At 47.2% G+C, this 25,847-nt stretch overlaps 1 protein-coding gene across 1 annotated transcript in view; it reads left to right on the top strand.

Moving 5' to 3' along the window:
• The first annotated feature begins 444 nt into the window (after window positions 1-444).
• The window catches only part of cica (capicua transcriptional repressor a), a 29,599-nt gene continuing 4,196 nt past the window's right edge, over window positions 445-25,847 (top strand). The window contains exons 1-16 of the mRNA XM_079231872.1: window positions 445-593; window positions 3,996-7,716; window positions 8,498-8,762; window positions 15,051-15,182; window positions 16,257-16,410; window positions 18,383-18,482; window positions 18,579-18,761; window positions 18,955-19,081; window positions 19,453-19,628; window positions 20,677-20,809; window positions 21,181-21,263; window positions 21,661-22,495; window positions 22,968-23,110; window positions 23,925-24,085; window positions 24,420-24,603; window positions 25,421-25,676. Of these exons, the coding sequence (XP_079087998.1) occupies window positions 4,204-7,716; window positions 8,498-8,762; window positions 15,051-15,182; window positions 16,257-16,410; window positions 18,383-18,482; window positions 18,579-18,761; window positions 18,955-19,081; window positions 19,453-19,628; window positions 20,677-20,809; window positions 21,181-21,263; window positions 21,661-22,495; window positions 22,968-23,110; window positions 23,925-24,085; window positions 24,420-24,603; window positions 25,421-25,676 (6,445 nt within the window). The 5' untranslated portion in view covers window positions 445-593; window positions 3,996-4,203. The remainder of the gene's footprint in view (window positions 594-3,995; window positions 7,717-8,497; window positions 8,763-15,050; window positions 15,183-16,256; window positions 16,411-18,382; window positions 18,483-18,578; window positions 18,762-18,954; window positions 19,082-19,452; window positions 19,629-20,676; window positions 20,810-21,180; window positions 21,264-21,660; window positions 22,496-22,967; window positions 23,111-23,924; window positions 24,086-24,419; window positions 24,604-25,420; window positions 25,677-25,847) is intronic.

The raw sequence follows: 25,847 nt of genomic DNA on the forward strand, positions 1-25,847 counted from the left end.
TTTAATAATGTCACGTCTGTGTGTTTAGTCTACCGAAACAAGTCCAACCCGTTTAAAGAAAAAAGACAGACAGACAGACAGACAGCGTCTCCTCGGTCTTCCCATGTTTGTAGACAAATGATGAGGGGATGAAAAGAAGGACGGAAGAAAGAAAGAGATCCCGTCCTGCGTGCCCGACAAAGTCGCAGACATGCCCACACAGGAGCCCCATTGGCCGTCGCAGCCTCGCTCTCCCAACAGCTGTTCTGTGTTTTCCCACACTGTGATTGGCCACGGTTCGCCGTCGATCACATTTACTTTGACGTGGGGCCTCGCCCCCGATCCCCATCCGCGGGATCCCATTGGCTACTGTACGCGTTCGTGCCTCGCGATTGGCCGCGCGGGGTGGTTGTCAAGGCTTCGGGGCTTCATTCACCATTTTGCGACTGTAGTGTAGAATGTACAGGGGCAGTAGTTTTTTTCATCCTTTTAAGTTGCTTTGCCGGAGAAACATGGATCGCCGCTAATTGGCAGCTGCGGACGACCGGCCGACCTGCCCTATTTTACCCGGCGGACTCAACAGAGACCCACACTGGGGTCCTATATTAGCTCTGGTGAGTATTAGCTGCCCACAAATCTTTCTCCTGCAGCACTGCAGTGGGGCTTGTTGTGCTCTCGCCGAGCCGCTAACGCTGGCCGTGTTTACCGTGGCCATGGTCCGTATTAGCGGTGGAGCCGAGCACCGTATTCCTCCGCTATCTGGGTAAAACCCACGGAGAGGAGCGGAGGGCGGATTGTGTATCTTGTACGAGGAGAAGAAAAAAAAAAAAAAAAAGGGAGCGGTGCCGATAGACATAGTGAGCTTGAAACTTTTCCACTAGAAATAAATTCAACGCCATAACTGCCGTCGGACTTCCTAGAACAACTGTTATCCCCCCGCCCCGGTATCGAAACCTCACAAAAGTCGCTTGTCACTCCCTCCTCCGCTGTCTTAGTTACACATTTTCTTCCTCTTTTTTTCTTTCTCTCCTCCACGAATCAACGTGGCTGTTTGAATTAACGTATTTCGTAAAGCGGCTCGAGGGCCTTCTTCTCCTCCGGTGGACTACTTCGCGGCCACACATTCACACTTTCCCCTCCTCGTATCTCGGTCGCGATAACGCGGACGACGACGAGGGTCGCCTCAAAGTTACCCGGCTCGTCCTCGCGACCCTTTCGGGCGACTGTCACTCTCGGATGGGCCGAAGACGGCCGACTTTGTCCGCTGTTTGTGCCGTTGTGTTGTGACCGTGGAGCGGAGGGACAAAGTTAACGCGTCCATCTGTTTTCGGGACGTTGTCACGCAATGCGGGGAGCGCGGGCCGTATTACGATATGAAGTGGTTAATGTTAAACCGGTTATTTCCCGGTGACAGTGAGTTGAGGATTTCCAAGCGGCCTTGTGTGTCTGTGTGTGCGCTCGCGCGCGCGCGTGTGTGTGTGTGTGTGTGCGCGTGTGTGTAGTTGAGGCCTGGTCGCTGCACGCCACGGCCTGCTGTGTTGTGGAGTACAAACTGGTAGTACTCGCGGTACTACGAGGGCTTGACACATACACGGTACTATATAAACCAGAAGTGACGACATCTCCTCCTGTAGTTTTATAACCTGTGCTGTTATCTGCTCTGTGAATATGTGTATACGTGTAATAAAGCACTGTAGTTATCCTGTTATACACTTTTAAAGAGGTTTCTGCTACTGACCTAACTTTTAAATATACAGTTTGGCGTGGGGTCAGTTAATGCACCATATAACACATGATGTAGCATCTCCACGGAGGGCAAAGCATTCCACAAAGGACTGAAAGGTCTGGCACATTTGAGTGAATGACAGTGAATGTATGGCGCTGTTGTCAAATAAAAGTGTGTTAGGTATATGCAGTTTTATAGCATAAAGATGATCAAGTGAACTCCCTTCATACTCAATATTATAATCTGATGCATTTTGCCGAAGCTGTTATTAGTTTGTCATAGCTTAGTTGCGATTTTAAAGGCAGCAGTTAAAGTTTTTGTCACCAACGCATGACTTACATCAGCTCCATGTTGCTGTTTAGTTATCTTTCCCATTTAGTTATGTATAAGAGAAGGGAAACATCGTTTCTGCAAACACGATATGACCGAACTGTCCAGTCGGCGTGTAACCGATGAGCAGATAGTGCTCGGCTGTGATCGCTGCACGTGAAACATAGGAGGCCCACTATAGCTCCCATATGGAGCTTCCTTGCTCCGTGTTACACGGCGGGGAGAGCGAGTTGCATCAGTTTGTCTTTAAGCTGTTATCACCAGGCCCAGGACTCCGGCACCAGCTGTTGTACATGGCGCACTACTGAGTAAACACACGTAGCATACCTCTACCGTGACCAAGTAAGGCCGGCTGCCAAATTATTTTATGGTGGCTGCTCTATGGCTGTCTGTCCTAAATAGGGATTTGCATAGAGCACAGTGACGGCTATTAGCTCCCTGGCTCTCTGTGTGCACCCTCAACTATCATTACATAGATGTTTTGTGTGTGTGCGTGTGCGTGTGTGTGGCCTTGAGACAGGCGGCACTTATCTCTGGAAATGGATTTCTCTCTCGCCGATAAAATGTGGCAGATATTAAAAGGACCTGAATGAATGCGCAGACAAACAGGGAGGCAACAGAAGGAAAAAGAGATGGAGAGGGAACGATGGACGTCGAGACGGGGACAGACAGGCAAGACATGGAAGTTAACAGACAGTCAAACCGACACTGACAACTAGACATGCCTCGCGGTGCATGATAGACATCAACGCAGAACATTTTGACAGTGAACATTTGAGTGTGAAGTTTTCAGAAAAGGCGACGGAGCATATTGGGGGTGGGGAGATGTTTTGATTCTTGCTCTCATACACTTGTTGTGAACGTCTTTCTGGCACTCGTAGCACTGTGGAAACTCTCGTGTTGGAAGAAACGAGGCAGAGCACAAAGCAGCTTGCACCCGAGGCAAGTCCCGCGCGTATCAGCCACACGGCAAACAAACCAGTTAAATGACAACAGCCTCCCATTCAACAAGTCAGCAAAATCAATCTGTTTTACTTTCTGACCGGGGGCAGAGCTGTGAATGAGTCCGGTGTGGAATGGGAGGTATTCTGAGTGACTCTGGCATGGCTAGCAGCGATGCTGAATGACTCTGGTGCGGAATGACAATTCATCGGAAACAACTCTGGCTTTTTCTGGGTGACTGCAGCACAAAATGAGGATCGAGACTTGAGAGGAAGGAGAGGAGAGAAGAAGAACCAGGAAGAGGTAGGAATCAATATCGGAGAGAGAAGAAGAGAGAAGGTAGCCAGGGGATAAGAATGAAAGTGTAATAGTAGAGAGAGAGAAGGAGGAATAAAGTAACGGGAAGTTAGGTAATGGTCTTCCACAGGAAATGGAGTTTGTAGGGGCGGATTGACTCTGCTTTGAGAGAGAGAGAGAGAGAGAGAGAGAGAGAGAGAAAGAGAGAGAGAGTTTCAATATGCGAGCGAAGAAGGAATTCCCCTGCCTCTACTGCTCCGGCTAAGAAGTTTGTGTGAGTGCATGTGTATGCAGAAAGGCTTGTCTGGGCAAATTGCAAAGTGCTCCTCACTATTTCCATAATGTGTTGTGAGCCTACTTTGTGTGTTTACCCTACAATATGGCCTCCTGCTTTCAATATGTACCTGGTATGGATGCAGGCCTTGTGCAATGTGAGTAGAATGTGTTATGTAATGAATTAATGTGTAATGAATTTGTAGATGAGTCATTACTACTCTAGTACGATGGTGCATCATTTAATGAATTAATGTTCATACATAACTGGTTATTACTCTTATTTGTTGTGACCATAAACCACTTTGCTTTTATTTTGAATTATTCAATGTCTCTTTAATCTCTTCACAGGCAGTTGGGAGCTATCTGTCGTGGTGAATGGGCTTTTTGCATTTCTGAATGTGTTTTCCACATGAGTAACCCACACTCCCTGTTCCCTTTCTTTTAGAGTCTCTGGAATAAGGTGGGCAAGTGCCGAAGTCGCGCAACAAAGACAAGACAGGATGAGAGAGAGAGGCCCCGGCAGAGGAGGAAAATAGAGATAAAAGAAAGGAGGTGGAAGAAGAAGAAAAAAACAAGAAAGGAACGCCAAAGAGAATCTCTGGGATAAATAAATAAAAAGACTTGTTTAGAGAAAAAGCAAGCTAGATGAAAAGATGAAGCCGATAAAAAAGCAGGGCCGGCGCTCTCCTCCCTCCACCCGGGCCAAGGGGGGGAAGCGTCGCGGAGCGGGGGATGATGCCCCCGAAGGAGGGGAGAAGAGAGACTCCGATGAGAACAGAGACCGAAGCAGATCCCCACAAAACAGAACACCCTCCTCCTCAGTTTCGTCTAATTCCCATTCAGAATCGTCCCAGACGGACCCAATCAGAGCACGGGGCACTTCGGAGGGAGAGGGTCTTCACAGGCTCTCAGAAACGACAGCATCACTGGTGACGGATTCTGGGAAATTTGTGACGTCCTTGGATGATCGATCAGGGAAGTCGGCTGTGAGCGGTAGCAGTGACAGTGGTGGTAGTAGTTGTAGTAACAGTAGTACACCAAGCGCCAACAACAGCCCAAACCCCGCCTCCAGCCGGAAAACGGCCACCTTCAAGGCCCGCGTTCCCAAGAAGAAGTACACCTCTGAACACTGCTTGCCTGCTACTGGTAACCACAGCAACCCTTCCTCCAGCACGCCCCCGCCTCTTCCTCTTAGTGGCGGGGTCATCAACCACGGCTCAACCGGTTCAGGAAAAGACATCTGCGTCACTCACGCCGATGGCAACGGTCAGAGCAGGAGCCTGATTGACGACTTCCACAGCAGGACCACCGGCAGGGAGGGGCCTCAGGAGGGCTCCCCAGGACCCCCTACGCTGACGCTGGCAGGGGACGGCAGGGAAAGGCCCGGAGGAGTTGAAGGGGCGAGAGATGCGGAGCGAACGTCGCCCGTCCTCTTACCCCGCTGCTCCTCAACGGACACCGCCAGCGAGCACTCGGCTGACCTGGAGGTAGTTGGCGACGCACACGTCCTCACTCAGATGTCTGCACACGCACTACCCGGTCTCCCCGATGCACTATCTGACGCCCTCGCCAAAGGAATGAAGAATCAGCGCGTCCTCGCTCGACAGCTCGGGAGAAGAAGTGACGAGGTAGGAGGAGCCGAAAGGAGGGACGAAGCGGGGTTTTCGGAGTTGGTGTTCCGGGCTGGCGTGGTGCGTAAGGTCAGCGGTGAGTTTGGAAGCCTGGAGGTGCAACTGAATGGTGAGAAGACGCTGTGCCGTTATCCGTATCAACATGACAGCCCCCCAGGGGTGGTGGACATTATCCTAGATGCCCCGCCGCCTGGTGTCCATCCAATCGCTATTGGCACCCGTGTCTGCGTACCATTTGGAAATGAGGAGGGCAGCGAGGGCCAGTGGCAGTGGTACCGAGAAGGTGTGGTGACCCAGGTGGACACGCACCCTGCAGTGGCCAACCGCTACCGTGTCCTGCTGTCTGAGGAAAGACCTGATTCTGTGGGTGAGGAAGAAGATGGCAGAGGGACAGCTGGTGGGCCCCAGGCCGTGTGGGTCTCCCGACAAACACTCCGGCTTCTGGTGCCACCTTGGGACCTGGATCTGCCGTCTGGAGGGGGGCGGGACGGAGAGGAGGGGCTCAGAGACCAGGAGATGGAACGGGAGGACAGGGAGGAGATAGATGTGGAGCAGGAGGTGTGTCGTTTGAGCCGGGGGATGACACCCAGCGTGGGGTCGGTGTTGGGAAGAGGAATACCTTACCCAGGTATGGTCCCTGGTTCCTCCACATCAGGCCACAGCATTACCTCCCCAGTTACCCCAGCGTCAGTCCTCAGCCTGGCTCCAGGCCGAGAGTGGGAAATTGAGAAAGACTTAGAGAGGGAGAGGGACGAGAGGGAGAGGGACCTCCAGAGAATACAGGAAAGAGAGAGGGAAAGAGAGCGAGAAAGGGAGAACAGTGTGAAGCAGCACCAACAACAACAGCAGCAGCAGCACCAGCTATACATGCCACTCACCCCCGAAGAAGACATGGAAGTGTCTCACTTTAACATGCTTCCAATCGGGGCGATCATACCTGGGGTTAAATCAATGGCACTTCCCCAGCACCGCCACATCATCTCTAAGCCCCCGCCTGGCTACCTCAATCCCCACCTTTCTGTGGTGCGGGGCATCGGGGTCCCCCCTTCCCACCTGGCCTTGAACCCCCACCCCCCTCCTTCACCTGTCCTATTAGGCCTTGACCCAGCAACTGCAACAGCTGCAGCTGTCATGACCACCCCTCAACTTCCCCCTCTCCCTCCCATCTCCTCTTCCACCGCGTCCTCCTCCAGAGTAGAGAAAGCCCAAGGTGGATGTTCTTCCAGTGGAGGAGCTGGTGGTGGTGGTGGATCCGGATCAGGTTCAACCTCCTCCTCCTCCTCACGTTCCCGCACCCCGCTGACAGCTGCCCAGCAAAAGTACAAGAAGGGAGATGTGGTGTGCACCCCAACAGGCATCCGTAAGAAGTTCAATGGGAAGCAGTGGAGGAGGCTGTGCTCCAGGGAAGGCTGCTCAAAAGAGTCCCAGCGCCGAGGATACTGCTCCAGACACCTCTCAATGAGGACCAAGGAGATGGAAGCCAGTGGAGGTAGCCGGGAACGGGGTGGAGCCAGCAGCACAGGAACCCTGACGCCCTCTGACCTTCGAATGAGCGGTGGAAGAGCTAGCTCAGAGTTTGACTGGGACGAGACGTCCCGCGAAAGCAGCGAGGCCAGCAGCCGCGGAGGAGACTCCCGTCCCCGCCTGGTCCTTCCCTCTCTGCTCCCCCAGGACCTCTCTCGTTTTGACTTCGATGAGTGTGAGGCCGCGACCATGCTGGTCTCCCTAGGGGGCTCCCGCTCAGGCACACCCTCATACTCGCCTATCTCCAACCAGTCGCCCTTCTCACCCACCCCATCACCCTCACCCTCTCCGCTCTTCGGCTTTCGTCCTGCCAATTTCAGCCCCATCCCTGCCCCGGCCTCACTTACTCCACGCCGCCATCGCCAGCTCAGCGGCACTAAGATTGGTACACCGTGTGTTGACCGAGAGCGCCACCTGTCGGGGATCGTGCCCACGTTTCAGACCAATCTCACTTTCACAGTCCCCATGAGTCCCAGCAAAAGGAAGCTCGACACCCACCCGCCCCCTCCGCTGCCTGTGATCCAGGACTACCAGAGCAAACCTGAGCAGCAGCAGCTGGTTGGCATGATGGGAGACCCAACCCTGGGCCTCAACCCTGCCGCCTTCAGAGTCCTCTCCCCCCAGAGTCTGCCCACAACCCCCTCCTCGCTTTCCTTTCCCCGGCCTCGTAGCGCCACCAGCAGGCCACCATCCTCCGCCGCCTCCACGCCACCACCCATGCTGGTCTCTCCCACTCCTCCCTCCCCACTGCCCCAGGAACCCTCCCCACGCCGCATCGTGCCGCTACGTGATTCCCCGGTCATTGTCCGCAACCCGGATGTCCCCCTGGCCAAGTTTTCTGACGGCCCGTTGGGGAGGAGGGAGAGGAGTAGGTCCAGAGAGCAGAGCCTGCCCCAACACACAGCTCTCCCAGGCCTCCAGGTCCCCGTTCCCATCAACGGGGCCACCACCAACGGGGCCGTTCTCCTGCGCAACCCGACATCCACACTTGTCTTGGTCACCTCCAGCTCGGTAAGCAAGTCAGTTATTTTTGTGGAGTACGATCACATGCCGTATAGGGATGTGGATAAAGTCTTATTGTAATATCATATCGTGGTATAAAATATCATTTTATTTTAGATATAAATATATAATGATAAGAAATGAGAGAGCAAAGTAGTTTTTTCTCTTGCTCCCGAAGGCTGCGCCATTGGTGCATGAATGGTCGTGAATGTGAGTTTAAGTCCTGATGGGCAGGTGGCACCATGGTAGCCCCGACCATCAGTGTATGAACAAGTGAAAGATGGTAGTGTAAAGCACTGTGAGTGGGCAGAAGACTCAAAAGGAACGAAGTCCATTATATATATGCAAAAGTGTCTATTCACACTGATTCAGAATGTAGTTTTCACATCGCAACCTGAGCGATGTATGATCTCTATAATTTTGTCAGTGATTTAAGAACTCCACCTTTTTAAAAGTGAATTAAGAGAATACTTCACTGAAAATCTATATTGGGTTTAAATACCAAAAGTGTATAGCTTGGAGTTCAGTCATCAAAATGATCTTAGACCCTTTAGAACCCGTTTGCACTGAGGCGATAGCGTGACGTTGAAGTAGTGTTATTTGTTGTGTTGTGTTTGGAACATACTGAACAAATGGATTAGCAGCGGAGAAGTTGATTATGCTGCAGGATGTGGCTGAGTAGCCGCAACATTCTAAGAGTTTAATTATCAAAAGATGTATTTTCAGTCTAATATTATTTTGAGAGAGAATATCAAATCAACAAATTGAATTTTTTGATGTCTCCTCCCAGTCACTGACTCCAGCCACGGGCGGCCACGCGGCCCTGTCAAGCTCCTCCGCGATGCCCACTTCATCGGGCTCCATCCTGTCCTCCTCTGGCTCTGGGGGCCGGGAGAGGGAGAGGAAACCCGAGGGCCAGGATGCCTCCGGCGGGGGGCTGCCACAGCCGGTCGCCTGTCACCCCACACCGACTGCCCTGCTGCCGCTCATCCTGCCAGCTGAGTCGCCTTACCCTGCCCCGCGCAAGCAAATTATCATGGGCCGTCCGGGGACGGGTGAGTGAGGGCGGGGGAGAGGGGGCTCATCACGGCACTGTGGCTTCGACCTTTGTTCCCGTCAGATACAAAGTCTGCTGAGCCACACTTCTTTGGTACTCTATAGTAGGAAGGGATGTGCAGCTTGTGTACTCCAGCCCAGATATTCTTGCTTTCATTATCTCTCTAGAGTTACAGGAGTGTCATCTAGAGTGCTGTGGCTATGACTCATATACACTTTACTATGGTTTGCTAGCACTGGAGGAGGAAACCGTATTCACTTTTTTTGCACCCCTTCATTTGCCTTTTCAGGACATGTTTTTTCTGAATGTTTTTATTGACTTGTTAATTCATATTAATAAGCAATTACTACAGTTTCCCAAAGATTTGTTTTAAGTTATGTTATACCAGGATTGACAAAGATTGAAATGTGCTGCTTTGGGCTGCTTCTGTTTTCTAAGAAATACTGGTTCTTCTTCTTTTTGCATATTATACTGACGACAAAAAAATAAAAGGAAAAGCCACAGATTATATATTGTTAGCATTTTATGAACACCATTTTTTGACCCAAGCTGGTTGGTGTTCTAGGGATGTATAGTATGTTTATTTCCCTCATTATCTTCCATCAGATAACTCTTAATAGCACAAGGTGTCCTGTGAAGTTGCAGTGTTGTTTGAGGGTGGGTGAAGTTACCCTTTTGCCTCCCCTTTTTCAAAGTACGTATTTGGGCAACAATCTGTGTGGATATTTTCTCAGCTTTGTGTGCACTCTGCTGGATATAAGAAAATTGGCCACTGAGCAATAGAGGTGTTTGGGTTAATCATATACTGTGTGCTTGTTTCCATGCCAACCTTGCCTTGATATTACAGCCCAAAACTCAGAAATGTTACTAATATAGGAATGGAGAAGATGGTTTCCAAATGAAATGCATGATTTCTCATTTCGTGTCAGTTGAGCGCAACACTTTCTCATTCTGAAAACATTAGTGCAGAGAGATATTGTCAATAGATTTTGTTCTTCTTCAGTTTCACAGTTCACCCTGACATTTGACAAAACAAGAGGTTGTATTTATAAGTCATGAATCAAACGCTTACAGGGCATTTCTCAGTTCATATATTCAGTCAGGAAAAGTTGCATAAGGGTTGTCTTTTTTACTACAACGTTTTCTAGCTGCCTTCACCCACTTATACATTATGTCCACATTACTGATGATTATTTGTCCCGTCGCTGGGTATTTGGTTAAAACATATTGTGATATTTGATCTTCTCCCTATGGCCCTAAATACAAAGATTGAATGCATACAGATCTTTAAACGCTGTCGCATTTCTGATCCCTTTTCTGATTGGATGGTGGTTTCTTCACTCGGGGTTCAGGCAGTACATGTGTCTTCAGAGTGAAACCTTTTTTTTCAGAAGAGGTTTTGATATATCAGCCGTGCAGGCAACCACCCAGACCCGCGGCATATTGTGTGGAATCCGTGACTCCTCGGTGTCTGTGAGTGTAGTGTCAGAGTTATTGAGTGTGCGTGTGCAGGGGGGTGTCACCCTTTTCATATCTGTGAGAGAGAGAGAGAGAGAGAGAGAGAGAGAGAGAGAGAGAGAGAGAGAAAGAGAAAGAGACCTTTAAGAGGGCGAGAATATTGACATGTCTAGACATGCAGGAGTGCAGAGAGCAACAAGGATATTCACACTCCTCCTCCTCTCCCACACACACACACACACACACACACACACACACACACACACACACACACACACACACACACACACACACACACACACACACACACACACACACGCATGCATTCATCTCGACGTTCCATACAATCAACAACCTCAGACAGGGGCATCAAGGGCAGGTTCGCCGTGATGTGAATGTGTTTCATCACTAGCAGCAGACTAAAAAAAGGAGTAATCATATTTGCCGGCGCGTTGTCATAGATACACAGTTTCCACCGGTAGAATTAGCGCAGTAAAGCGTTGAGGCCCGAGCTGATTGTCGGAGCGTGCTTTTTATTCCCCTCTCTCTCTCTCTCGCTCTCTCTCTCTCTCTCCCTCCCTCACATCCCTCGCACTGCTGCTGCTAGCGGCCACCTGCCTCTCGGTAGCGTTGCGTTTCCTACGCCATCCATTTTTAAAAACACCTCGAGCCACAGCGAAGGCCAGAAACAAACACAGGCAGAAGGCAGTGGAGGCCCCCACGGCTGAGATCCCTCTAAATATAGCCCGGCTCAAGTGCAGCTGCATTAGCACCACAAGTTTCATTACTGCTCTCTATGAGTACGTCAGTGAGGAGCGAGATGAGCGCTCAGCTGAGGCCCCATCTTGCGGCACAGCTCAGAAGCTATTGCGAGAGAAATTATTTGGAAAATTCTCCCAAGTGGCGGTAATTTCTGTAGCCACGTGACAGGTGGATATCTACAGTCGGGTCGCATGATTCCACACTTCAAAGCACCAAGACAGCTAGTTGGTGTGTTTCTCTCACAAGGCGGTTAACTGTGCAGTGCGTCTGTCTCTGATATCTTTCACAACTCAGAATACTCACTTTTAAAAGTGTTGTGGATCTTAAGTCAGATTCGTTCAGCACCGTAAAGCAAAAAGGCGATGATGCGTTCTATATTTTTCTTGCTGCCGACAAATCTCAACAAATGTCCGTCTCTCTTTACCTCTCTGTCCACACCTCTGATTGAACAGAGCTTGAACAATACAATGGCAAGTATTGGCAGATTTTTGCGGATTTATTGGTATCGATGTACTTTATGTGTCAGTCGATAAGTAACAAGAAATTGCTGTCAAGAAATGCCAAACAAGGCCGGAGGCATATGTCATTTTGGGTTGTCCGTCCGTCCGTCACAGAAACATTTCACCTAGACTCAAAGTACTCAAAGAAAGGGATTTTGGAGGTCAAAGGTCAAGACCATTGTTGCCTCATGTCCATCCTGTGACATCTCGGGAACGCCTTCTTTTTTTTTAATCAAATTTTTATTGATTTTCTAAATTGATTTAAAAAATCTTCTAAATACATGTATATAAAGATACAAATGCACATAATCATACAAATAAAATAAAATACACATACACATCCTCATCTATGCATGCACACACACACACACACACACACACACACACACATACATACATACATACATATACATGGACATGGACATACATACATACACACATATATACACATACATACATACATATATACGTACATACATACATGTACATATATACACATACATACCTACATACATACATACATACATATACATATATACACATACATACATATACATGGACATACATACATATACATATATATACATACCTACATACATATACATATATACACATACATACATACATATACATGGACATACATACATATACATATATATACATACATACATATACATGGACATACATACCTACATACATATACATATATACACATACATACATACATATACATGGACATACATATATACAGATACATACCTACATATATACAGATACATACCTACATATATACGTACATACATACATGTACATATATACACATACATACCTACATACATACATACATGCATACATACATGTACATACATACATATACATATATACACAGACATATATACACGTACATACACACAGTGTTAATTCCCCCCCTCCCACTATTGGGGAACGCCTTGAGCAAACTTCTTCAAATTTGGCTCAAATGACCACTTAGACTTGAGGATGAACTGAATTTGGTGGTCCCTACAAAAAATATGTTTGACCACGACTCAAGATTGTTGAGTCGTATTATGTTAATCGTCTAATAGGACAAAATGATAGTGATGATGTACATGGATGTAAACTATTACCTCCACCAGTCATGGGAGAAGCATTACACTGGGACGCAGTAATTATGTGTTTATGGAAAAAGAAGAAAATCTCAGTTGTATAATTTCTTTAACTGCAAAATATCTGGATTGACCTTAAACATCCAGTATCACTTTGGCTGTCCTTGAGTTGCAGCGGCACATCTGAATTAATCTAGGATATATATTCAGATATACAAATTAAATCAACTTTTATTCCGCATAGCAAATCAACTTTTATTCCGCATAGCAAATCAACTTTTATTCTGCACAGCAAAATCTAGTCACTGTGTTTAACTAATTGTAGTATTAGGATCATATTGGCTCTTGTATTCTGCAGTTCTCCATGTACATGCAGAGAAAAATACATATGTCTTAAAACAGGGACATCAAAGCTGAAAGAGCTCAGCATAAACATTGGATGTGCACAGATATAAATATATACAGTGCATATGATATATATATGTATTCCAAATATATTTTTCTGTCCAATATAAACGTTTGGATAAGAATCACTTCCTCAGCTGAAGTTCCAAACAGCACCATAAGTGAAGTAATGCGTATTGCAAAGTTCAGAGCACTGCAGTGATAATAGTCAGGTGACGCCAGAATCTGCAAAAGACTTCTTGAACTGCACGTCTGGGACATGTGTACATTTTCTTCATAGTCTAGCTCAGCAGTATCTGGACGTCCATTTTAGATGAGCAATAAGCCGGCGAGTGGTTAGCTATAAATAGACCATTTTAATACTTTATTATAAAATTATTAATGGGAACGGAAACTGGATATTGCAGTGCTGCAGCAGAGTTCGAAGGCAGTTTATTTCCAAGACCTGTATGTGGAATACCGCAGTCAGGAGAGGATGGGGGAGTGAAACTGAGGCTATGATCTTTATTGTGCAATATTTTATAATTACATCATTTATATTTTTTGTGTGTAGACACACTGATAAAACTACAAAATATTGCATTTATTCAAAAAGTGGAAATATCCAAACATGCAGTAGTGGTGACATTAGAACTAATAGTTGTGATTGTTGTAGTGGTAGTGGTAGTAGTAGTAGTAGTAGTAGTAGTAGTAGTAGTAGTAGTGGTGGTAGTATTAGTACCGGCAGTAGAAAGATAGTAATAGTGCTGGTAGTATTAGCAGAAGTAAAGAGTTCAGTGGTATCGTGATGTTGTGAACATATTGTGATACCTCTTATCCAAATGAATAAAATAATGTAAATATTCACTTTAAACAAACAAAATAAGATGTTGATTTTTTTTCTTTTTTTACACATGGTTGCTGTCTCGTGGAATTCAACGAATCTTGAAAATGTAAACTTTTCATCAGATAAAAGAAAATGGCGCATTCTCTGTTTGTGTAGAAGTGGGAGTATTTGCTGAGTGTTTAATCCGTTTGAGGAGAACGTTTGAGGTGATGTTCAGGCGAAGGGATGCTTTGCGCTAAATGCTAAAATGTAACATGCTAACACACGCACAACGACACCTCTAACCTTTTGAGGTTGAGCCGGTGCAATAGCTACGTTCTGTTCCACGTTGTACATGAACAGTTTCCCCCCACAGTCCCTCCTATCACTCCTGGCCACCAGCGCAGCCCGCTCTCTCTGTTAATATGAAAACATGGCGGAAAGAGCGAGCTAGCATGGCTAGCTGGCTGGGGATAATTAAGGCACTTCATGCTTCATCGACACGCCCTTATCTCAGTGTAGGAAAGCACATTGCTATTGCCAGATCCTGGTTGCGGTACAGATAGCCCTTTCTCATCACCAAATTTGGAGATGCATGGTTTTCATTTTTATTTTAAGTGGTTCACAGTTTAGCATCCTTTGAACTATTACACATGTGGTTGAGAATGCATGTCATGATTTATATCTGTATTAGAAAAATACTTGTATTCATATTATAATATATTATTGTTTGTAATCTCTAAAACAGTAGTTCTAGGGATTTGTGTATACATTCAACCTGTGCTCTGTAGTGTTTCTTGACTTGAATTGGTTCAGAGTCTGAAGCTCGACTGCAGTCTAGACAGCGAGTGGTCTGGAGTCTCTGTGGATGAAATAACAGGTTCCCTCATCACAGCACACCACATGCCCCCTCAACTCTCATTATCCTGAGGGAAGTTCTCTGCGTGTGTGTGTGTGTGTGTGTGTGTGTGTGTGTGTGTGTGTTGGAAGGGGGGAGGGCAGAGTAGGTAGCTGAACACACAACTCCATTCATGGTCTTCCCTTTCTATGAAAGTGTAGTTTTTAGTAGCGCTTTAGCTCGTCGCCGGCTGGCGATCATGGAGGATTTCACATGCTGCCGGAGGGCAGAGCGCTACCTTCTGTCTGCAGTCCATGATACTGAGAGAGATAAACATGATGACATTTCACTTTTTTCTCTTTCTCTCTCTCTCTCTCTCTCTCTCTCTCTCTCTCCCTTCGCGTTCCCACAGTTTGGACCAACGTGGAGCCTCGGTCGGTGCCAGTGTTCCCTTGGCATTCGCTCGTCCCTTTCCTGGAGCCCAGCCAATCAGGAGCGGCCGCCCAGCCTGCCGACGGCCAGCAGCTTGTCAATCAGAGCAAAGGTAGCCAATGAGTGGTAGCCCCACTCCTTTTTTGCTCTGAATTCCACTGCTTGTACCCATATATATATATATATATATATATATATATATATATATATATATATATATATATATATATATATACGACTCCATCTTACAAACAAGTATCTCCCTCAGTATAAATAGTACAAATGTTTTGTCGGACGCACCGGCAGCCAAGGCAGCGTTTCCCAAAACAGTCGCGACTGAATTCCAAATCAGCACAGTTGGTGCTCACACCAATATAGTTCCAGTAACATTGTTGGTAACACTATTTTTTGACTGGAGAGCTAAAATGTAGTCCGAGACTAATTGTGAGTGGTGGGGACGGTCAGTCATCGTCCACAGAGCTTCATTCAAGGCTTTATTTTAATTTTATTTTCTGTCTGTTTAAGGGCTGCAACTATTGATTAATCGCGCTAGTCTATGTTCTGTCAGCAAATAATACATACAGTATACAGTTTCTCAGAGACCAAGGTCACATCATCAATCTACAACAAATGTATTCAGTTTGTCAACATATATGAGAAAGAAAAGCAGCAAACTGTACGTAACCAGACAGTTTCCCTCATTGTGTGATGTAAAATTAGTTAAATTAGTTGAGGATTCAGCTTACTCTTTGGGAAATTATAATACTATTTTTTTAGGATGCGCGAGCATAAAACGTAAAACCAACTTTATTTGGGGGGGGGATTTGTTTTTAAACGCTGTATATGCTCTTCTAAGCATGTTTTCATCTAACTAAATGCTGCAAAATTTCTCAAACGCGTTATAATTGCATCATACAGTAAGTGGAGGCCAGTCAAAACATAGTAAAAGTAAGCCATCTCGCTAAATGGGCTACAATAAGCTTTGTTGGAGAGACACCTGCAGTATAAAAACAAACGCTGATTGCAACATAGATGTAGTCGGAGCTTCTCACACCTCCCACAGCCGGAATGAACCTGCCCATCAGCGAGCTGCATGGAGGCCAGCCCTGCGTTCACACACTTTGTGGAGTCTGACCTTCAGGAAGCCTTTTCACTCACCACCTTTTCAATGGCTTTCTCATTTCAGAGCCTCGTTGCGGCGTGGCCCTGCTGAGCGACGGACGCACCGGCCCTCCTGACCTAGAGAGGGGATCCACGTCGTGCCCTCCCCCGACCAATGACAATCCTCCTACAGACAGGGGCGGGGCTGACAGCGAGACAGAGAGCGATACAGATGACCCGTAAGTACGAAGGGGACGATTTCACCCACCTCCCCGGTATTAATCGTGGCTGCTCTGCCTTCCCGAGATGTTTTCTACTTCTTCTTTTTTTGTTGGGTCACATAAAAGTACTTTTTTTTTTTTAAATGAACATAGCAGAACACAACCGTGTCGTGCTCAGCGGTGTCCAGCAATAGCCTTCGGATGGCAAATGGAATCAAGAGAAGAGGAGGAAGAAGCACAAGAAACAAAAGACTGAATAGAAATGCAGGTGTAGAGTAGCGCTGTGGCACATTGACCACATTGTGAAATGAGGCCAGTCCACCAGTCAGACACAGGAAACACCAGACAACCGCGGATCCGGTTTAGGTCTTGTTTACATGCAATGAGGTGATTTAAAACAGCCTATTATTCACATACATACTCAGTGATATCAGTTTAATTTGCATCATTAACATAATATTTACAACGTCATTCTTGTATACATTATGATCCCTACTTTAACTACTGCGAAGTCTTACGGTTAAAATGACGAGAGAGAGAGAGAGAGAGAATGACCTTTTAAAAAGTTTTGCTGCTATATTTAAATGTTGTCGACTCATTTTGAGCAAACACTTAATACATTGAGAGTATTATATTATAATACAAAGACTTTAGAGTTCTCAATGACGGTCGGAACAGGTGGACCCAAATTCAAGAAACAAACAACTTTTCCTACGTGTGTGTGTGTGTGTGAGTGTGAGTGTGTGTCTGGCAAAGCGTTGTACAGTGTGTGCTTGTCCACGTCTCTCAGGCGTGCGTCTCTGCGTCTGGCTGGGTTACTGCTCTTTCAGAGTGACTCAGACGGGCTGCGTGTCTGTCTGGCTGCTAGTGCGGTGGTTTTGAATGTTTCAGGGTCACCGTGCTCACAAAGGCCCGCCATTACCAAGAGAAGCACTTCAGCAATCTCTCGACGCTGCAGTGGCTACACCTGTAGTCTGGCTGCATCTCAATGGAGAGACTAACGGCATGAATAAAAACAGTCGACTCGTTGGAACAGGATTTTAAACTACGCAAATACTCCTCCATTGTAGGGGGCATAGTATACATTGTATGCATTTGTTTGCTTATTATCTACCTCTTCTTATCTGTAAATTCTCCCACAATCGCCCCTGTTTTGCTTTCTTTTCTTCTGTAGTTCTTTTGTGCTTTCCCAGCTGAACTCCCACGACCCCTTATGATTGCTCTGGATTAGTTTCTACCTTCACGGACACTTTGTGTCTCACTCTTTTCCCATTTTCTGCTTATTTAATCGTTGCTGTATATAATTGTTGTACTTTATTTTAAAATCATAATAAGAATTTGTGAACAAACTAACGCTCGTTTTTTGCTGCTGGGTTTCTCCGACACAACTAGTCATCCAAACATAACCATTTTTGATTATATGCTTTTGTGTCTGCGTGCTTTTTCCTTGAAACAATCTCGTGGTTGGCAGGAAGGGTGCAGTTTGGTAGCGGTAGTAGTAGAAACAGCCGAATACATAACTTCATGTGAGAACAACAAAGGCAGAACAGATGAAAGAAAAGTGTCCACATTACATTCTCAGTAAATGAAAGGAAAAGAAGAGGAAAAGGGGGAAACTCTTCCGGTTGGCTGACTTGTGATCTCTGGGCTGTGTGTTACAGAATGAATAATCAAACTGCAGATGACCGCTGTGATCAAGAAGGCAACCTGGTTTATACACCATGGCATGTCATACTGGTCAAGTGCTTAAATGGAGCTTCACCACAGAGGTGTGATATACATTAAAACTGTTGAAAAACGGATCAAATAAAGAGTAGACGCCACACTTTTAAACACAGTATCTTAATACAACCTTAATAATCCCCTAAATCCTTCACAACCCTTTAGCCTTGTCACTTTCCTGAAAGTCCCTCACATTGAGGAATTCCCCATGATCCCTCGTCTCTCTTGGACTCAACGGTTTCACTTTCCCCCTGTGGTGTGAATGCAGGTTCTCCCCGGGCGCGGCCAACGACGCGGCGCCCTCCGGCGGCACCATGAAGAGGCGCACGCAGTCCCTCAGTGCCCTGCCCAAGGACGGGGACAGGAAGGTCAGTCAGCCATGCAGACGGACGGTCAAAAAACAGAGACAAATAAATTCTCCCCATGAAACTGAGATTTGTGTTCCCTTCCAAAACCACAACCAGAGGGAGAAAGACCACATTCGCCGACCAATGAACGCATTCATGATCTTCAGCAAGCGCCACCGGGCCCTGGTGCACCAGCGGCATCCCAACCAAGACAACCGAACGGTCAGCAAGATCCTGGGGGAGTGGTGGTACGCTCTGGGGCCCAACGAGAAGCAGCAGTACCACGATCTGGCCTTCCAGGTGAAGATAGAATTCAGTGTTTGGATCTTGTTTTCGGTTTGTTTTGCAGCGAGCGGTTGGCGGAGTAGTGGCTCTTCCGCTAGGACATGAGAGCTTTTCGTTTTGACATCCAGATTCACCAAAAGCAATAGCAGCTTGTCTGAAAAATGTTAAGGACCCTCTCCTCCTCCTCCTCTTCCTCCTCTTCCTCCAGGTGAAAGAGGCCCACTTCAGAGCCCACCCAGACTGGAAGTGGTGTAACAAGGACCGCAGGAAGTCGCTGTCGGAGGGCCGTGGGTTGCCAAAGGAGTCGCGGGAGAGGAGCATGTCGGAGAGTATAGGTGTGTGTGTGTGTGTGTGTGTGTGTGTGTGTGTGTGTGTGTGTGTGTGTGTGTGTGTGTGTGTGGATTAGCAATGATTAGCATTTTCAGAGCATAACACAAGATGCCTTTTTAGAAGGAACACCGTCAGTGAGTCATATACGGCTTTGAATCTTTTTGTTATCCCTCAAAATACATTCAGCCATACTGAACCAAGAGGATCTGTCATCATAGAACGCATGCAGATTTCTTATTGCACATTGCAGCGTTTTTTTTTTTTGCCGATGCTCTTGGTTGGTGTTGATTTTTTTGTGGAACTAGTTGATATTGATCTACTCCATACATGACCCAATGTGATAGTTTATCTTTGATCGGACTCCTCTCTTCTTCAGATCCCCATCCGGAGTCTCAGGTGCCGGAGGGGGGGAAGGGAGGAGGAGGAGGCTCGTGCTGGCCAGGGGGACCGGAGCGTCGAGTGGGTCTGTTTGCCGGGCAGCACCCGCGTCCTCGAGCCTTTTCCCAGAGTGCCGTGCACACCCTGGAGCAGAGGGAGAGAGACCTGGAGAAGGTAGGCGGTTGTTGATCCGTCGCTCAGAGGCAGCAAACAGACTCGGGAGGTTTAAGAATGTGAAGCAAACTGTTCCAGATCGCCGGCGAGTTTAATCTCAAAGAGAATTAAAATCATGTGCTCCGCAGACTTTACAGTCAAATCAGTATTCAAGCACTGATTTGTTGCATCCAAGAGAACAAAGACGAAACTAAATCAAATCAGAAAGGAGGCGACTGAAAGCAGACTGAAGTAAATCTTTCTAAAAAAGAATGAGCGCCTACGCGCCATCAGACGTGTGTATTTATCGACAGCAGACGTGTGTCCGTCATGCTGCAAAGCATTTCAGTTGAACTCCACGACTGAAAGCACGGCGTTAAAAGAAAAGAAAACCCAGTTCAAATGGACTCTGTAGGTTCTTTGTGTGAGGGCTTGAGTTGTTGCCGCTGAAAGCCCACCGAAAGCTCCGGGGGGAGCTCAGTCCTCCGACTTCAAAGGTTTCACTCTCTCCTTGTTTTGTAGTGCCTTTGAAGGCACCGTGGGGTTTGCTGCTCCTCTCCTAATCACAGAGGGATAGACCTGCATGTGAGCTCTTTTGTTTTAAAGGCTTTCATTTAATGCTGGCGGCAAAACTGTATCTATGCTTTGATAATGGCGTATATTACTTCTGTCTGAAGTGTTCTTCTGAAGTACTTTGTTTAGTTTTTGAGTTTACTCGTGCAGCGCCTGTTCGGGGCGTGGCCGTGTGTTTGTTCGGAGCGGGCCGATCACTCGGGCCCCTGGAAGTGTTGCTCGACCCGAAAAAGAGTTTCGCTACAACGCTGCAGTCGAGCCGCGGCCTTTGAGTCGCAGCCCTGAAGCCCCCCCCCCCCACTGCTGCACATAATGCTGTAGTTTGTTTATTCAAGGTTTATCAATATTGAAGGTCTCACGAGTCCAAATTGCGGCACGTCCTTAAGTCCCCAGCAAAACACCCGCCTAGCGTGAAGTAGATCGGCTGGCGAGATTTGCGCTTCATAGTTTGGTTGTGAAACTGTAAAATGTGTTATTCTTTTCCCTTTCCTGTCAGGAGGATGGGGCGAGTTTGTTTCGCCGTCAGCCCCCTTCTCAGGCCCTGTACAAGGGCGGACTCAGCGAGGACGTGACCAGCGACGAAGAGCGCATGGTCATCTGTGAGGAAGAGGGAGACGATGACGTCATGGGTGAGTTGTGGTCTAGTGGCTGCTGGGGAGACGGTTGTTGCGCAACCACAAGTCATAGTTTCAGTTCCCACAACGATCAGTGTGTCTTTCAAAATAGACACCTCAGACTTCATAATCACAACGACGATATTAGCAAAAAAAAGAAGAAGAAAAAACAAACATTCATTTTGTGAGCTTCAGCCCTGGCCTGTTGATTGCTGGAATTGAGTGCTGGAATATAACAATAGCACACAGTTGGCTATTTGATGCTGATACTGGAGGTTTGAAGGCACTGATTGCGAATGGGGGAGCAGTTGAAAACATCTAGTGTGTTAAGTCCCCTTTTTGAAATGTGCCAACGCTAACTTCTCATATTTATGCCCCGCCCACAGAGGACTCCTGTCCAGAAGGATCCATCGACCTCAAGTGTAAAGAGAGAGTGACGGACAGCGATGAAGACGAACCAGACGGACAGGTATAGCTACAGTCGTCGTCGATTTATTTGAATTACTTTCCACAGTGGACTTCACTTTGAGCTAGATTGGTCTCTCCTTCCTCATTTTGTACTGGATAATTATTCTTTTATTCAGTACTTTTATTCCATATCTAGTCTTTGCATCAAGGCATGGAGTATAGATACCACATTTAGTAAAAACTGAATCTGGGTCTTCATCACATGTATTGTAGAGTTGCTTTCTTTACCAACAGTGTAATTCTGCATGACAGGCATCATATCATTGGTGGTTCCTTTATCCCCATCGAGCATTTAAAACCCACTTAAAATAACTTCATGTGTTCATGAAGCAGAAGAGAACTTTCCAGAGTAACTTTCCCAGCTTTGATCCCTCCGTCTCTCTCTCTCTTCCCTCCAGCATGGCTTCCAGCCAGTGGCTCGCTCTTCTCTCCCTTCCTCCTCTCCCTCCACCCCTCACTCCGACTTCACCTCTGCTAAAGGGAACGGAGGAGGAGGTGACGAGGGGTCTGAGAGGAAGCGAAAGAGAGATGCAGGAGAGGAGGGGAGCGAGGAAAGATCCAAGAGAGAAGAAGCAGCAGCAGATGGAGCAGGTGGAGGAGGAAGTGGTGGGGTCTCTTCTCTGTCCACTGCATGCTCCACATCCGGCGGCCAGGCTCCCCTGGGTCTGACCCAGCAGGGTTTGACCCAGGTCCTCGGCGCAGTCCGCACGGCCCCCACGACGGTGACCAATGTGGTTCGACCCATCTCCGGCGCGCCCGTACCCATCGCCAGCAAGCCGGCCGAAGGAGCCATCGCCAGCAACTCTCTGCCTCAGGACAAGAAAGCCACTCTCCTGATTGGAGGAGGCGGACCTCAGCAGCTGCCAATTGCCGCGGGTGGTGGGTACCTGTCCTGCTCCTCTTCACCCGGTCCAGTCAGTGTAACTCCCGTGGAGGGCAGCGGCCTGGTCACTAGTCTAGTTCTGGGAGGGGCCTTTCCCGCCGCCCTGCCAGTGCAGCTCCTCATCCCGCAGCCGCACGCACAAACCCCCCTACCTGTCCTCCAGCCCACCAGCGCCACCTCCACTCTCACGCCTCCCGCCGGCCCCAAGCCGCTAGCGCAGGTCCAGTACATCCTGCCCACCGAGGGCCCCTCCTCCCCTCAACTCACCCGCCAGCAAATTCTCTCCCTGCCCACCAATGCCAGCCTGGTCAATGGCATCAGAGTCGCATCCGTCAGCCCCGGAACCAGAGGTGAGACAGAGAGCAGCGATTGGCCGGGGGAGAAAAGAGTTTAGTCCACTGACAACTAGAAAAGAGTCTTTCTGAAATTCTTCTCTTTTTGCTGTAAGTCCCTTTATTTTCGATTAATCATCTCCACGGGAAGCTCTGAAAATAGACTTGATTGGCTTACGTAAACGGGAGCTGAATGATTGACAGGGGAAGCACTGTTGACACGAGCTTGAGCGCCCGCCGCCCGCCCACGCCTTCATCACTCTATTCAGAGGAGTCCGAAGCAACAGAACATTGTTGCACCTTGTTTCCAGAGAGGAATTTCACTATTATCAGTCGCTGAAACCTCGTCTCATGTCTGCGTGTCTCCGCCCACCCGTCGCTCCTGTGCCGTCCTCACCTCCCCTCTTTTGGCTCGATTCATCTGTTTCTTACGCTGAGTGTTATAATTCTCTCTCTCTCTCTCTCTCCTTCTCTCCTTCTCACTTGTTAGTCCAAACCCAGTCGCCGGTCTTGCAGAGCAAGATGTTGGTTCCCATGGCAACAGTGAGAACAGGGTCTACTCCCCCTCATCCCTCCATTACTCTGGTCGCTCCGCCTCTTCCTGTGCAGAACGGCTCGCCGACAGGAAACAAGGTAAGTGACTGGAGCGAGCGCGAAGGTTCAATAGGCTCCGCCCCATTTGCTGACGGGTGACACGGTAGTAAAATCTGCATCAGCAGCATTAAAGGAGACGACACGTGACCCGTGTTCCTAAGGGAAGCAAGGTGGATTTTCGGAGGTCAGTCTGCTTGACGCTCATGTCTCACTGCTCTCACAGCCTTTATCTCATTGGTCGGATTCGGACAAAAACTTTTTTTGAAGCATTCACCCGTTGAATTTAGAAAGTACCATCGACACAATCGCTGCTTTGCAGGAACAGAAAATCTATTTGATATCGAGAAGAAGTTATTTAAGTAAGGAAAAATATTTACTGGTTCCATCTTTTTAAATTGAAGGCTTTGAAGCTCATTTCTCTTTTATATAATTGTAAATGGATTATTTGTGTTTTTAGACTGTTTGTCAAAGAAAGCCATCAATTTAATAAAGATCTCTCGAGCTTTCTGACCGTCCAACAGACATTTTTCCCACTATTTCAACCGTTTTTTTCTGATAAACTTAATTATTAATCCAATAAAACAATCAAATTAAGGGAGACAGGGTTGCTAGTTGCAGCCCTGCTGCTGTGCTGCATTTCATTCTGAAGGGACCAGCGGCTTTAACAAACTGCTACACTGCCCTCTGGCCCTTTGCTGCATCTCGTTTGGTCTCTCGCCCCTTACCTGGGTGTCCTATCAAATAATAAAAAAGGAGAAATTACATTTAAAAAACATATATATCAGATGTGTATCAGCCAATGTTTAGATAAGTGAGACATTCCTTTTGTTTACGTGTCCCCGCCTCCATAAAGATCATCCAGATCGCGCCGATGCCTGCGGTCCAGACCAACGTTCACCCTTGTGCCGCAGCAGCAGTGCATCCTGGGAACCCCTTTCCTGTTTCCGTGGCAACAGTGATGGCTCCCGGTGCTGCGCCCCCGCAGACCGTTCTTCTGACCTCTCCACCCACCAGGTCACTAACACCTATTAGACGCTTTGATTTTCCTCAGTTATTCAGACTCCGCTAGGTGCATAAGTCTTTGTGACAGTAAACTGAATATCTTTCTAAATAATAATAATGCATTTCATTTTTATCGCATTCTTCCTTCAAAAGAATCTCAGAGTGCCACACATATAGTAAAAACAAATAAAATCGATTAAAACATAGTTAAAGCAACCCATAATAATAATAAAAATGTTGGTCAGACGAGCTGATGAAGGCAGTTCTGTGCTCATTATCGCCTTTTTTAATTAGTAATCCTCCGCTGTAATATCTAGCTTTGACGCTTGTGACTCCTCTCCTTCAGGATCACCTATGTCCAGTCCGGCCCAGGAGTTCCTGTGGCGGCGGCGGCCCAACAGGCCACGCCCCCGATCCCTGCATACCTCCCATCGTCCCTGGCAACCCTGGGCTTCACCGCCATCGCGCCGGCAGGGCAAACCCTGGTTCAGCCCCTCAGCTGTCAACCACAGACCCCTGCGGGTCGCCAGGTAAAGAACATGCACTCATGAAGACAATTAGAAAAATCTATTTCAAAAGAGGTTAATAATGTTAAAGGAGTGAACGATTTAATACTATTAATATATGATATGTTTTCAGTTTTTTCTTTTCAAAACTTAGTATTATTTTTTTCTTATTTCACAAAATCTCCATGTTTTACCAGTGGTGTATGAATGAATTAAACCATATATATACCAAATACCTCTACTATAATAATTGGTCAGAAAGGTCAGCCGCAGCACATTAAGGGAGTAAAGGGGCAGCATTCTGCTATCAATTCATCCTCACTACATTACTACTATTACTTATTGAGTCATTACGGAAACGACTGCACAAACAAGAGAACATATTGTCGGTCACTTTTGGCCTAATTCACATGAATACAAAAATTAAAAAGCATAATTTCAATGAGCTACGTTTGAATATCACAACGCATCATCAGGCTGTTTTGCTGCTGTCGGCTAGCGAACGTTTCTCGATAATTATTTAAGTTAATAAGTCTTTCATTTTAATTTGGATTCATAATGACTGGGTGAGGGTATATATATTGTCATTACAGCATAACACATATTTAAAACCTTGATTCACCTTTTTTTGTCATGTCGATATTTCTTGAACAATCAGAAGTGGGCCTCATGGAACAAAAGGTTGAGAAACCCAGCTCTGGAAGTAATGAATTCATAAAATTCCACTTCCACTTCTTCAGCTCATGACATGTTCCCTGTTCGACTGTTTCCTTTCTTCTTCTTGCTCTTCAAAACAAACGCACTAATCCCGCCCTGCCGTCATGGCCGTCTCCTCCACCAGGTACTAACTGCCATCTACCCTGCACCGCCCCTTGCACCGCCCGCTAGCGTGGCCTCCGTGCGTCCCGCTGTGGCGGCCCATGACGGGACTGGCTCTCCCTCTCCGTCGGCGACCCTTCGGCCTTCCGCAGCGGAAGAGGTGGAGCTGAAGGTGGAGGTGAAGAGGGAGAACCTGACAGATGGGGCGACTGAGGACGGGTGGTCGAGCTGTGCTGCCAGCTCCTCGTTTGCCTCCTGTGCGATTAATGTCTCAGCAGGTAACCCGCCATCCCTTTTGTGTTTTATCTTAACTTATCATTTAGTTTAGTGTGGAGCCCATCATACAGTGACACTTTGTAAGGTCTTTTCATTTTCAAGACTGAGAAACATGCTGTTGCATGCAATCATCAGATATTTTCCCACCGTGGGAATTGGTTTCTCTTTACATT

This window comes from Taurulus bubalis (genome assembly GCF_910589615.1).
Source record: "Taurulus bubalis genome assembly, chromosome: 16".
Lineage (NCBI taxonomy): Eukaryota > Metazoa > Chordata > Actinopteri > Perciformes > Cottidae > Taurulus > Taurulus bubalis.